This window comes from Pyxicephalus adspersus, chromosome 4 (genome assembly GCF_032062135.1).
Source record: "Pyxicephalus adspersus chromosome 4, UCB_Pads_2.0, whole genome shotgun sequence".
Taxonomy (NCBI): domain Eukaryota; kingdom Metazoa; phylum Chordata; class Amphibia; order Anura; family Pyxicephalidae; genus Pyxicephalus; species Pyxicephalus adspersus.
In genome coordinates, this window is record NC_092861.1 from 41,317,056 (window position 1) to 41,332,737 (window position 15,682).

At 36.1% G+C, this 15,682-nt stretch overlaps 1 protein-coding gene and 1 long non-coding RNA gene across 4 annotated transcripts in view; both read left to right on the forward strand.

The window, feature by feature from the left end:
* The window catches only part of RNF13 (ring finger protein 13), a 48,577-nt gene that overhangs the window by 12,002 nt on the left and 20,893 nt on the right, over positions 1-15,682 (forward strand). For all 3 annotated transcript variants that reach the window (XM_072407937.1, XM_072407935.1, XM_072407938.1), the window contains exons 2-4: positions 2,246-2,365; positions 9,179-9,259; positions 13,665-13,793. In XM_072407937.1, the coding sequence (XP_072264038.1) occupies positions 2,258-2,365; positions 9,179-9,259; positions 13,665-13,793 (318 nt within the window). In that variant the 5' untranslated portion in view covers positions 2,246-2,257. The remainder of the gene's footprint in view (positions 1-2,245; positions 2,366-9,178; positions 9,260-13,664; positions 13,794-15,682) is intronic.
* Positions 2,373-3,950, forward strand: LOC140328390 (uncharacterized). Its single transcript, XR_011920277.1, has 2 exons — positions 2,373-3,046; positions 3,399-3,950. It is a non-coding gene; the product is annotated as an uncharacterized lncRNA (long non-coding RNA).

A 15,682-nucleotide genomic window follows, 5' to 3' on the forward strand; every position in this document is an offset into this window, starting at 1 on the left:
TCATTTTATATTAATAGACAGTAAATCTATATCCTTACTGGAAAAGGTAAGACTAGCTGTCGCAGACTAATTTCTACTTACGAGTACACCGGCCAGCCACTAATACACCAATTCAGTATGTACTGTGGTTTTCACAGAGGTAACGTGATGTGTAGATGGGGGTGTTTCATTTTGTTTTCTTTTTCAGGCTTTGCACCCTTCATTTTCGTCTGGTAATCCTGCAGATAACAGATTTTCTGTCTTAGAGTCACTCTTTCTAAACCCAGCTATACTCACCTGTCCCCATTCCATTGCAGGGTGCCGCCATCTTCTTACATGCGATTTTCCGCCATCTTGATTGGCCATGCCAGGATAATGTAACTCCCCTGCACGGGAGTTCTTTCAGTCTCTATGAGCGCAGGGGAAGCATGGATTTTTGGGTTTCCTGACAACCAGCATTTTTGACAGTTTTACAGAAATCAGGCGGGTAAGAATATTTATTGCAGAAGGGACATCTTCAGTTTCTTTCTGAAATAATGCCCTATCTGATCCAAATTTTTTAAAAGTGAAACTTAGGTTCAGCTTTAAAATGGAGGCAGTGGAAATTGTAACTCAAAGTTGATAGCTTAAAAGGAACATTACATTGATTGCGAATTTTGTTCAGCTCAGAGGACAAGACAAGGGCACTGCATTTCTGGTCACTTTGGGCACTGCATTTCTGGTCTGGCTTTGTTCCCTGCTGTAATACAAACTCATTGTTACAAAGTTATATCACAGCACATGAAGCAGAGTATTTTACATATGTTTGCAGTGTTGTGGGGCTTCAAATCAATCAAATAACAATTGCAAAAGGCCAATCACACACAAAATAAGCTTAAATGAACAGCAGTCTTTACCCTTCTTTTGACATACAAGATACCACTATAGGTAATTTTTGATCATTTGTCCATGAAATCCTGTAATCTTTAACATTTGAACAGCAGCTAACTATGTAAAGGATCACAAACACACACATTCCTAGTAAATGCTATTGTAGTTTAGGATGAAAAGATTTTGTGCCACATTTGATGCTTCTTTTGAATAGAGTGGGGAAGGATTAGAACCGTTTTCTACTGGTCTACTGTACACCATTATAGAGATTTCTACTTTTTATCTAAAACAAACAAAAAAAAGGTTTTAGCTGCACCATTCATATTATATAAAGCTTATACAGATGTAGCTTGCATTTAGTCTTACACATTTATACAGGCTCCTTCCCTGTGCTGAAATTGTTTACCTCCCAATGTGTACTAGAAGTTCCATCAAATCGGATTTCCTTGCTGCCAGACGTCCGTCCAGCATAAGCCTGCTATTTTCACCCCAGCCTTACTGTTCCTGATGGGCTGTTTTCATTCATTGTATTTAATTTCCTTTTTATAGAAAATCAGGTATGTCATAAAAACGGTTTTTCTATAAAACTTTTGTTGAGTGAAGGGGAACCAGTGAAGGCAAAAAATAGCCAGAATAAACTTCAGCTTTAAAATGTAACTGTATATGAAACTTTTTTTTAGTTTAGAAAGGCATTTATTAGAACCTCAGTCATAATCGTCTGTATTTCCTCTTACTTTCTTTTTCTTTGAAGGAGGTAAGTGGAAATCTCCCCAGAAGTTATACCGGTGTCAGTAAAAACCTACACATTTTACCTCTTAACCACTGTATCCCAGCATTGAGTCTAAATTTGAGACTTAACTAATGTTTGACAGTTTAATCTAAAGGGTAATTGCAGTGTCTTGGAGCATTTAGTACTCATGGGTTTAGCTGTGTTTCAAATATGCTATCTGTGCTTCTTTCACCTCTGTTACATCTGAATGTTGTAGGAACACAATGATTACATGCCTACTGTGATGCTGAAATTTATCAGCAATGTGCATCAGCTATGCTAATAAATTGGTTCACCTGATATTCCTCTAGTGCTTCTAATTGCTTATTGTATATGCTGGTTTTTAAGTGAAACTTTAATATGAAATTATTGGGTTGGGATTCACAAACATGTATATCTATACATCTCAGCAATTTTTGTTCTAGGAACTGGTGACAATTCAGTTTAAACAAGTAGGTGGCATGGTGCACTACAGTATACTTGGATAAAAACTGAAGTCCTTGGCAGGCATTGTGGGTTACTTGGGTATTTTAGGGTTCACATTTAAAGTGATCATATAATAATTTGTTACATAAATTGCTGTGAAATTGTTCCGGGTAACTAATGTGAATAAATTTGTATTGACAGTTGCTGGTTATAATGGAGGCTCTAATGAAGAACGTTTGCTCTTTGAGAAGCATCAGCCTTTGGACAGTCCACATCTTTGCTGCCGTTTGCCTGCTCCCTGTAGAAGCTGACATTATAGCAGTAAGTAGATAAATATTTTTAGTGGTTATACCGAAATGGAGGATGTTACCAATTATGGGTCTTTTTCAGGGCTGTGGAGTTGGAGTTGGGGAGTCGGAGACAATTTTGGGTACCTGGAGTCGATAAAAATATCATCCAACTCCTGATAAACTTATAATTAAAAAATACAACAAGTTCAAATGTCCTATTTCACAAACAATAGTCATAATTAGGTACTTTTTTGATGTAAGAATAAAGATCAGTGCATAGTTGTATTTCTACTAGTGTGAAGTTCAGCTGAGCTATTATACGACCTGACATTCAAATTATTGTAATCTGCATTATGTAAATTACAAAACGTGTTTTCATTTTATTTCAGATATAATGTGTTTCACAAGTTCATTTGAGTGTAAACAAGTGTAATGATATAGGTGTAGGGTGAGTGCTATGGCCTGATGTGTGTTCAGGTGTCCTGTCTGCACTCTCCATATATGCTCCCATCCAGGGGTGAACTGTAACATCATTTTGCACACCACCTAATACTATGAAGTTAGTTAGGTGGCCCCCTGGCCCTGGAGCCTCCCACTGCCCTGTCTTCAGCAGATCAGCAAATAAAGATAAAGGTGGCAGCCTCTGCTCAATTTCCTGTGTCTGTAAAAAGAGCTTAGAAGAACTTGGAGGAACAGCTTTTTGGATTCAACTGTAAGTGTTCATGTGTATTTTAAAACTGCATGGCTACTTGTGTGTACTATGATCGAAGGTTGTGTGCATGCTTTTGGATAAAACTGCAGGGCTATGTGTATGTTTGTGTGTATGGTGCAGGAATGTATGAATATTTTTGTGTATAGTGCATATTATGTGTATGTTTCTCAGTAAAATGTAGGGCTCTGTGTTTGTGTGTGTGTGTGTTTAGTATGTTTGTGCATGTTTTTCTTTTTAGTTTAGTGCAGGGCTATAGCTTATCTGTGTGTATAGTGCTGTGTTGTATGTATGTTTGTATTTGTATTTAAAGAATATGCTAGTTAGTATAACATATTTTATATTTATATTTTAGTGAAACCTGCACCCCATTCACAATGGCAAAAAGTCTATTAACAAACACAATAAAGTCTTCTATTTATGAGCACTTTACATTTTCAAGTGATGGAAAACATTACATGTGCCAATGTATTCTTCAAGATGATGGTGGAAAAATATGTGATGCAAAAATTAGCAGTTTCAGTGGGTCTAAAACGCACCTACAAGAGCATCAAATTTAAAAAGACACTTGCAGCGTTTTCATCCCAAAGTGTTAGAAGTTGTGAATAAGAAAGATATCAATGAAAATATTCCATCTACTTCTGGGATAAAACATGTTCAGAAATCTACTGGAGACCAAACACAACTAAGAAGATTCTTTATATCTGACGGTTACCATAACAATGACACCAGAAAAATGTAAAAACCACTTTATTGAAATGGTAGTAAAGAATAGTGTACCACTATCCTACTTTTCACAGCCAGACTTTTCAGGCCTAAATGGAGAAATGGCAGAAAACTTGGTCTTTCCCTGGAAAGAGAAAGTATAAGGAAACTTATAATTGAAGAGGCCAAATGTAAAAAGGAAGAACTACAAAAAGATCAGAAGGGACATTTTGTCTTTTATAAAAATGGATGCATGCACACTTCACAGAGTCAATTATTTCGCTATTAATGTTAGATTTGTTGATGAAACTAATAAAACAATAACGCAAACCTAGGGAACCTTGTATTGTGACAGATAATGCTTCCAATATGTTGAGCACAACTGAGAAAATGAATAAAGTAGATGAAGAAAGTGACAGACAGATATTAAACAAAGACAGTTCTACAAATATTGGAGGAAGAGAAAGCGAAGAGAATAAGAGAATAGAGACATTTTGGATAACATTGTTGAAGAAGCATCTGAGCGTACTACTATTCAACATATGCGTGGTGCTTTTTATACTGTGCAACTTTCAATAGGAGATAGAGTGAAAGATCGTCATGCAGCTACTCTAATTGGCAAATTGAGGCAAGTAACTAAAACAGAAGCCATTTTGGATCAAACAACACGCTGGGGAAGCACTTATTTGATGGTAAAGCTTTTGCTTGAACTAAAAGACTTTCTTAAAGAACTGGACATTGAAAATGTTTTAATAACTGAAAGCCAGTGGACACAAGTAAAAGCACTAGAAAATCTACTTTCTAACCCCTTTCCTGTCACCAAGAGTTTGCAAATCTGAAGATTTACCACCTGGTAAATCCTTCTTGAAATGGAAAAGTTTGATATATTGTCTGCACAAAAGTGGAGGGTTAAAAGCTGATGGCATTGTATCTTCAATGAAGAAAAGAGAGAATCTCTTACTGGATAATCAAATCATGTTAGCTGCTATTTATGTTGATCCAATGAGATGAATTTTGTTGAGCGATGACCAGACTTATACTGCAAAAAGGGCCCTATATGATGTCGCATGAAATGATTACTACCTGAAACACCACCACTGGATGAAGCTTTAAGCACTGGTAACTTAGAATCATCCTCGTCAAATGAAGAATTAGACTTTGATTCTTACTTGAACAAAAAGGAACTTTCAACAGTAAAGCGACGTTGCAAATGCGTAAGTTTTTTTAAAGAATTAAAAGAAGTATGATCGCTCATCGAAACTGTAGAAGAAGCCATCCTTGTTTATTCCGAGATTTTTAGTGATGTGGCTAGAACCGTAACAGCAATGCCACCCTCCCAAGTCGGTGTTTAAAGACTATTTTCAGCTCTAAAAATAATCATGTCAGATTTAGGAGCTTCTATGAAAGGGGATCTGGCAGAAGCAATTCTGTTTCTTAGAACAACACTACATTGAGTTAGTTTTGGATTGCATTTAACAGCTATTCTACTCTACAACTATATTCCAAGTTTAATTTATAAACTGTTTTAGGTTTTCCAGCCTTTTTTTCATTCATTTTTTGTTCATGTAGTTAAGTTTTTATTTTTTTAAAACTACCAAAGAATGTGGTTCCTATTTTTAAACTGGTAATGTTCCTGTTCCTGATTTTTATGCAGTATAGCGTCAGCTTACTAGGCAGTAGTTCTGTGGTTAAATGGCGTGTATGTTGCCTTCTTTCAATCAATGGAAAATACAGTACATTAGCATATTACAGGGTTTCTCATTTTATTTTCACACTTTTTGCAACCAAACTTCACAAAAAAAACTTTCATCTTTGTCAATAAATTCTTTTGCATTCAGACTTCACACTTTTGCAACCACACTTATAGTCACACTTTTGCAACCAAACTTATAGTCACACTTTTGCAACCAAACTTATAGTCACACTTTTGCAACACAAAAAATATAGACCCCCTAATTATTCATAAATCAATACATTTATTATAAAATTAAATATAACACAATATTTTTACCATGAAAGTTTTTCTCAAGAAACATTAATTAAAAATATATAATAATTAATTTAATGATTTATTATTCATTAATGCTTTCTCCTCTTAGGTATTTAGGCAAAAAGCTAAACATTTTTGTATAATAATTTGAGCAATCCTGCTTGCTTATTTTTAAAAATACACTATTGATGCTTTCTAATAAAGCACCCAAAATAATTGACCTATTTCTTCCTATTACTTCTTTCGTTTTAGAGAACATGTTCTCAACAGGATTAAGAAATGAAGAGTACGGTGGTAAAAATAAGAGTTGGTGTCCCTTACTTTTAACCAAGCTCTTTACCTGGCTAGTTTTATGAAAGGGGACATTATCCATAATTAGGATGACATGCTGAACACTCTTTTCACTAAAAATATTCAAAACCTCAACAATAAAATTGAGGAATTTTTCTTGATTAAATGCTCGTGCTTGTGACTTATAATGGAGGGTCCCATTTTTATTCTTCACACAAAAAATTGAATAATTTCTGGAACTTACTCCAGCCACAACATGCACCGCCCTTTTCCCAATAGGAGATCTTCCCCTTTTGGTTCTAATTGTGATGTTAAAACCTACTTCATCAAGAACGTAGATGTTTTTTCCATCTTCCTTAGCAATGGGATCAAGGATTTTGTTAGCATAGCTAAGCCGTTCTTGAAGAGAGTGGGAAATATTGCTGTTTAATAATAATAATAATAATAATAATAATAATTGTGCCTTGCAGGAATTAAAGAAGTTCTTTTTAATGACCATTGGAATTTATCAATGCATCTATCTATTGTTGAAATAGATAGATAGATTAATCCCAAATTTTGCAAATAATTGATCCTTCATTTCCCCGAGGCTTATTCTGCAATCTTCGGACATTAACTTGCATAACTCCTCCTTATTGGCTTCATCCAACTTTGAATTTCTTAGACCTCCTCTTGGTAATTTTTCCACTCTATCAGAAGATTCAAGGGCCTTAATATTCTTGGTTATGGTTGTACGATTACAACCTAAAACCATTGCAATCTGGGAGGCATCACTTCTATTCAGATAACGGTCTACCACTCTTTGACATTCTGTAATACTTAATTCTCTGGCCATAGGGGTAAGTGCAATACTAAATGTAAAGCTAATAACTTTGAAGATAAAAACTTATTATAAATCCCTGAAATAAAGATAATTTTAAAATTATATAAAGTAACAAAACATAATAATTGACAAATCAATTTATTTTCATATATTTGTGTTAAATGTTTCTTGGGAAAAACTTTAATGGTAAAAATATTGTTATATTTATTTTAATAATAAATGTATTGTTTTGTGAATAATTAGGGGGTTTAAATTTTTTTGTGAAGTTTGAATGCAAAAGTTTGAAGATAAAATGAGAAACTCTGTAAATACAGAGGAGTCAGAGTCGGGGGTACCAGAAATTGAGGAGTCAGAGAGTCGAAGTCGAAGGTTTTATCCACCGACTCCACAGCCCTGGTCGTTTTCATCCTAACTCTTTTTCTAATCTAGGTTCCCCCCCCCCCATTTACTATCTCTATTTATTCTATTCATTGTCTTCCTTTACGTATTTAGTATATATACTACTTTTGAGGCAGGTATTATGGATTTTACATGTAATGCATTCTTCATCATCTTTTTGTAAAGGATCTAAATTACACGAGTGAAATGTTTCTTGTAAAGATCTCCTCTAAGAGGGGAGAGGGCTATTGGTGAGAGACTGCAACCTGTCAGTTTGGTTTGCAGATCTGTAATACCTACTCAATGTTTTGATCCTCTGCATGCAGTTCTGACAGGCTGCCATCTCTGAAAACTGAAAACTTTCTTGCCTTTCATGAAGAACCAGCCACCATCCTTCATAATGCTGAGAGATGCAGTTCAAAAGGTCACTAACTATTTGCCGCCCACAGCAGAGCCAAGGTGTAACCGTGTAGTTTTACTGCATAATATCTTGCTTTGATTACACTTTGTAAACCATGGGTTACTGGGAAGTTGAAACACAATACAGAGGCACGGAAAAGATAGGACACATTATGGGGGCTGTCATTAGAGAGCTGCAACAAAGTATAAGGGCATAAAAAGCAGAGACAAGTATGGGGTTATTGTATAGCTGTGACAACTGGGGGCAATAAATTTGTCATAAATAGCCCAGTCACTGCCCAGACATAAATAGCCTAGACAACACGGCTTCTCCTCACCTATCTAGTATAAAAAGTATATTATGCTAAATTCTATTTAGTTTAATTTAACACATCTGGATTGGCAGATATTTATTATTATGTCACTCGTGTAAGAACGTGTCATTGTAGGAAATCTCCTAGGTGTGGATTTGGGGGAAAAAACATTCTTTGAGATGCATGCACAACCTAATTGCCACAAATAATCGCCAAAAATAGCAAATAGTCAGGAAATAAGTATAGGAAAGTGTGCAAGGTAATTCAGAAAAATGACATTAGAGAAATGTACAGCAGTGGACAATCTTGTTGGTACCTTTACAGCGCATTGAAAAAAACAAAAACACATCTTCAGTCCCGCAGGGCAGTCCAATCACTCCGGGGGTATCCGGCATCTGGTCCCGTGACGTCTCGACATCCGTCTTCTCTTTCCGGGTTCTTTATCCTATGTCTCCTGACTCAGATGCGTGATTGGGTGACAAAAAATGCCTAAAGAGGAACTATACAATCAGATCACCCCAGGGGTGTCCGGCATCTAGTTCCCCGACATCCCGAAATCCACCTTCTCTTCCGGGTTCTTCATCCTACGTGACACGACCAAGGCACGATATTGGGTGACGTAGGATGAAAAAAAAAATTCTGATCTCATTGCGCTTGTGTGAGATCAGCAAATTTTTCTCTTTCAGCACATTATCTGCGCATGCCCGAGATGCGTATAGGTATGCTTTAAGGCCTGTAAAAATTTAATAAAAACCATTTGTCACATTCATACTTGTATGCCTTTTTTGATAAAGCAATTTAAGTGTGAAAAAAGATGTTTCGCCTATTTAAAAGTTATTACCTCTTGAGGTTTTGCCAAAAAAAAAGAAAAGATATATATATATATATATATATATATATATATATATATATATATATATATATATATTAATCATTTTGGTCCAGGACATTCTCTTTAGTGCCATTATATAAAACAGCCTGGTAAATTAGGATTTTGTTAAATACAGAAAAAATAACAATGGGTGCCAATTACTTTTGTTAGTTTCAAAAGAAGAGGAATTTTTGGGTTTCTCTTTTTTTCAAATTTGTTCTCAACTGTATAAAAACTGTATAAATAGGGCATATATCTCTACAATCAAATATTTTGTAAGAATAGGAAATAGGATGAATGTGGAAATCATATGGATAGTTTAATGAAAGCTATTACATAACCGTATACTTGTGCTTTGTTTCAGTATGCTTCAGACAATGACACCCGAACATTTGAAGACCTTCCTGCAAGGTTTGGCTACAGACTTCCCAGTGATGGTTTAAAGGTAAGCTGATGTAAACAAGAAAAAATGATGAATATTTTAGTGATTAATTAAATTTATAAATTAAAGTAAATTACTACTTGAAGATGCTCTCATTGGCAGGTGCAATTACTCTCTCTTTAAACAACTTTTACAAGGGGATTTTGACCTATTAGGGAGTGTATTATTTTTATATAAATATATAAAAAATTTAGGTTGACCTTTGTGGTTATAAAACACCTAATGAACCAGCCGCTGAACATTAGTCGTCTTTTGCTTAAACAGTATTTGATGTAGTAGCGTTGCTTCATACAAAATTTTACTTTTTTATGTGTTATATGCTGAACTTCACTAGAGAAACATATTAAATGCTGAGTTGTGGCACAATTCTCAATATGCCATTTTACATCCTCACATCTTGTATAGACTATAGTTCCACTTTAAAAATTTGCTATCAGGCGGGGCTTTATTGCAGAAAAATGTCTCTTCTGTAATAAGCATTCTTATCTGCCTGATGTTCCTCCCACGCACATGGGGATCTATTTTCAAAGCAATGAATCTGGTATTCACTTAAACATTCCCTGGTAAAGAATCAATTACTGCCATAAAAAATAGACCTGAAAGATTTGTCACAAGGGAAAGTTTCAGTGAATATTTCAGTGTTCATCAAACTGCTGCTCCGTCCGGATTATGTTTTATTACGATGTAATGATTAATGCTTATACGTTGTCTTTGGAAGTAATCTTGAAGTTTAGAATGACATTTTTGTGATCAGATAAAACTACCTGAACAAATAAACTTTTCATTCTTTTCACACATTTTAATACATATTTTAGTAATCAAATAAAATATAAAGATTACATGTTTTGAGTGTGGGGAATGTAATAAATTAGAATCTCTGCTGGTAGAGTAAGCACCATAGGTTGCTAGATCACACCCCTTTCTTTACACAGTCCCCTCCTGACACTACGAAGGCAGAATGGAATGGAGACTATGTTGGCTGCCCTATATTTTGAATGTTTTAGCATCCCGTCTATTTTTTCAACTGTTTAGGTGACCTTTAATTGGGGCTGAGCAACTTTGATAAAGCTATGGTACTTTTATTTTATTTTTTTTTTGAGGTATGATATTGATGCCTAAAGTTATAGCTAGATGTTCAAACTCAGTGTAGGGGCACTTTTCAGTAACCACCCTGCCTGTTTATGGATAGTTACTAAATAGTTGGGTCACAATCCAGGGGCCACCACCCGCCTACAGCTTTTTTCCACCCAGTTTAAAAACATTTCTGGGGAGAATACTGAAACCTCACACCTTGGCTTTGTTTTTTCAAAGGCACACGTTGACTATATTGTTTCTATACATTTTAAAGTGAATATGGGTGGATGTTCCAGATATTGGTAAGTAACACTGACCTATTTCTCATGAAGATTTATGGCAGTATATATCAAGAGGTGCACCCACCTTCTGCAGCTGGGGTGGTCAAATCTTCTCCTGTAGATCCTGCATTACATCACAGAACATGCAGCTAGGAGGTGTCAGACTTCAACCACAACATGGGAGGCAGAGCTGGGATATCTTGCAAGCGGATCAAAAATGGAAACTGCTCTGAACAATTTATAGCTAGCTAGAACAAGCTGCACATGGTAAGGATTGTTTACAAACAAACACAATACAAAAATGTCCAAGTACCAAGTACCCATCACAGCTTCTTCACTTTTTACATTTTTAGTTACAAATATGTATTCCAAGGTAAATATCTCGTTGATTCTGTTTAGGGACCCCACATTACAGATAAGGAAGTGTGGCTTCCCAATATATTTGTGAATGTATGCAACTAAAATTTCAATTTGTATGCAAATTGTTGAAATTGTGTGCATTTTTTTTTTTGCTGGGCGATGTTAGTATTGTTTAAATCCTGCCAGTGCAGTACTCTAGTCAAAAAAAGCTAGTGGTTTAAAAGTACTTCAGCTAAAATATTGTTAGTGTACAATGTTGTGCAGTAACAAGGATAATGACCTAATGGTTTCTGGCCTAACGTACACTGACCAGAAGAACCATTAACACCACCTGCCTGATATTATGCAGGTCACCTGTCGGGGTAAATATACCTCTGGTATTTGACACCAAGACTTTAGCAGATCCACTGAAATGCCATAAACCACTAGATGTGTTTGGACATATTTGCCTTACTCTGCAGGCATGCACAGCATAATTGCAGATAATAGCAGACTAATCTGGCAAAACAGGGCTGTGGAGTTGGGGCAATTTTGGGGTATTTGGAGTCTGAGTCAGCAAAAAAATTTTCTGACTCCTAATAAATGTAAGTTGTTCTGAAAATATACAGCAGTGTTAGAATGCTGTGTATGTTGTGTTTTAATCAACATAGAACATTAGTATTCATCAGTATATATAAATTTGAGGAGTCTGAGTGTTTTTGTACCGACTCCACAGCCCTGCCAAACAACCCCTCCAGAGTTGCAATATCTGATGCCAGTCGTATTGGTGTTAAACTGAAAATAGCCTGATATGTCAGTAGATTTTCTGAATCAGTCATAACTACGCAGCCTGTGCCTGGTTGCTGAACTCTTGAGGTTATGAGTCAGATGTTGGTCAACGTGTTTCCTTGTAATCACTGTCAGCTGCTTCAGTAGATCGGACTGATCATCTGACTGAAGGACCTACGTGAACAGCCATTTGGTTTTTATCCTCTGATTAGACCCATCTCTAACCACCCCGTTGTTTTGTCCATGTTTTAACACTTCTCTTCCACTTCCTACATTGAATTAAGATGTTTTCCCTTATCTAGGCTTTAAGAAATACTTATCCCTGAATGCTTGATCTAGTTATCACTTAGGAGAGACCACTTCTTGACTGAAACTAATATTTTTGGAGACCTTTTTTCTGGTCACTTAACTCATTTATGATGAGAAAATGTTATCAATTTTCAAATTTTATTATCAAATGCATAACAATTTTGTTACCGGTACACAAAATACAGTACATACCTAGTAATGTATATTTTATATTAAAATAATATAAAAGCGTCTCCAAAAACCTTATTTATTTTAAAGTTAATACTAGTAATTTGGGTTATGTTCTCAGACCAGTCAGACCAATACAATGACTTTTTGCAGCACCAGTACTCCACTTTATGTTTCTAAAAAGTATTTTTTTGTTTATTTCTGATACAATAATGTGTCTGGAAAGGTCTGGTAGGCTGGCTTATCTTGTATGTATGAGCAGCAGCAGTGATTTATATTTTACTTTTTACTATTGGCTTTGCCTGTATCAGAATATCAAAGTGAAGACATCTAGGAGCTTCTTGTACATTCAAAAGTCTTTGCTATCTGCATGGAGCCCTCGTCACAGCTCGTCTTACACAGCATTATTATTCTGCAGTAGAACTCTGTATTCTATTCTTTGTGATATTCTAAAGATAATTCAGATAACGGTACTGGTGGCTCCAAGAGGTATTGTCTCATGTGTTTTGATGGATATCTTTAATTTGCACACTGGTTTCCTGAGCAATGATGACAATGTAGAGGACAAATGTAATAAAAACCACAATGATGATACAAATTTACAGTACAGTCTGATTGCAGTGCTGAAGGGTTTCCTATTATCCACTAGGTGGTGCTATGCACATCAGACAAGCGCTGCGGAAAGAGTAAATATTCTGCTGAATAGGCAGATTGCATTAAAGTGTTTCCAGGCCATCAATGGTCTGTGTGTCTGTTAATGTAATGCAATTCTGTTTAAGAAAGACATTTAATTTTCTTTTTTAAATTGAATGGCTGCTAACTGCTTCAGTGTTAAGCAATACCTTTTTATCCTGCATAATGTTATCAAAATAAAATGCATTTTATTTTACTTTTTGAATAAATGTTTATGATATTATGTTCCAATTAATGCCTTGTCCCCATCAGTTTTTGTGCCCTGTTATTATTTTAAATAATTGACATAAAAAATGGTTGAGTGTTATTTTATGTAATGGTACAAATACTGTCATATGTCTGTAATTTAAAAATATATGCATTAAAAGTTTCAGATGAGACAGCAGGCTTGCTTAATTAAAGCTCTCCATGGCTAAGGAGGATACACTTTCATCAGTGAAGCTGGGTGACGCAGCAAACCTTTAATGGATTTCTTCAAAATCATTTATTTGCTATCTTTGCTATGCAAATGTTTTGAACCCTGGACCAGATTTATTCCAGGTTTGCTGGATCGCACGGCTTCACTGACGAAAGTGTATTCCCATCAGACTTGGAGAGCTTTAGTAGATCCATGATGTAATAAGTAAGTAATTTAGAACTTTCCTACAACTCTTTATATACAACAGATGTAAATTCTGAGTCAGAATAAAGACTTGTTTCATGTAAAAAAATTTGTTTCCATGTTTTTATTATGACTCTTTTTTTATGCTTTGCAGGGATTTCTGGTATCCTCTAAACCAGAGAATGCTTGTGAGCCTATTTCTCCTCCGCCAGTGCAGAAGGACAACAGCTCTAGCATCTATGTGGTGCTTATCAGAAGGCTAGACTGTAACTTTGATGTTAAGGTAACATAACTTCCACTACTGATGTACATGTGTGCTGCACTGTTGTACTTGTAGAATAATGGGTTTTAGGGGAATATTTGTAAAGCTGTGAATGTGACATCCACCTGGCATTCAAAGGTTCTAGATCATCCTCTGTAATTTCAGGTCTATACACCAGGAAGATGCACCTGCAGGGAATATATCATGGATGCCTCATGCACTGCTTTACAAATAAAATTATATATTTACACATGTTTTCACATAAGAGTGAAACACTTAAATAATAACACTTATAAGGGTTCTAGAGTGCATGCAAAGTAATGAGACCCCAATGCTCTGTTAAAATATTCTGAAAAATGTAGAGTGCCCACTATGTGTTTATACATACAATGGTATTTGTTTTTGGCTTAGCTGGAATTTTGGTAAAACATCTGTTCTTGGTTCTCAGTGCATTAACAGTTTTCCTATTGTATCCTCAGGGAAAAAGTCTAATAACTTAACCGAATGATTTTCCTACGATATATATCATGCACCAGAAAATTAGAGCTATATGGCTATTGTTTTATTTTCCTTCTTTATGCAGAGCCTGCAGCCAGAATTCCTTGAAGAGGCACATATTACATATAGATATCTTTTTCAATGCTGGCATATATATAGCATAGAAAATGTCAGCATGAAGTGTAATAAGTTATAGTAAGAGAAAAATCTCTAGGAGATGCTTCAGGAAAATTCTGGTTGTTGATTCCACAAATCACACATATTTTAGGTTAATGTATATGTGTCAAGCAGTGGAAAACACAATTGCAGAAAACATTACCTTTACCTTTATGTGTACCTTACATTAACATTACCTTTAAGTGTTTGATGACAGCTGAGAGAATTATCCGGTTAGATTGGGCAATAGTCTCACACCTCACCCCTGCAAATGACTGGTATTGGGTTTCCAGAAAGGGGTAGATTAGAATAAGAATTGCAAATTATAGTTGCCTTACCATTTTGTAGCGCATTGCCATGTGTTTTGTTATGGCAGCCCAATCCAGCAGGACACATTGCACAAACAATATGTGCATTACGCAGCAGTAGTGCATTTGGGGTAGCATTGAAAATGAATAGCATCCCAATGCAACAACACATGCCTTGTGTGTTGCCATTCACTGCTTTCACATGTTTCCATAAAGAAATTAGTTAATTGCAATATTGCAATTTTCTAGTGGGAACAGGTGCTAAGTGTACCTCTCCTCTTTTCCATTAATCCATAAACCTAAAGAGCTTAGACCAGGCATGTCCAAAGTCAATTGGCGGCAGGTGTTTGGTTCTCCACCGGCCCACAGCCTCTGTCATAATATCAATATTATGCGGCCCGCCAGCACTGTTGACCACAGTATAAAATACACGTGTACAAAAAAGCAATTTTATGTTTCATTAGAGTTGATTAGGCGCCTTGCAATTATTGGCCCGCTACTCGGCGGGCATAATCGTCAGGACAGGAGTCCCCATGTGTGCACAGGGAATCCCCTATGTCATTGTAGTGTGCGTGTGCTGTGCGGCAACCGCACGGACCATGCTCACTCTGATTCCAAGAGTGCGCTCTGCATGGAGGCCGCATTGACACTGGATTCTGTGCACAGGGATTCCCTCATGTCACCCTGGCGGGCAGGTGCTGTGCGGGTGGTCAGCCCCCACACATTTTCACCTCACCAAATCTGGCCCTTTTTGCAAAAAGTTTGGACAATCCTGGCTTAGGCAAAGCCCAGATTGCAGCCTGTGACTGCCCTACTGTGTTCATGGGCAACATTAGCATTCCCAAATGCAATAAACTAGATAAACATTATTATTATTATTATTAATAAACAGGATTTATATAGCGCCAACATATTACGCAGCGCTGTACATTAAGTAGGGATTGCAAA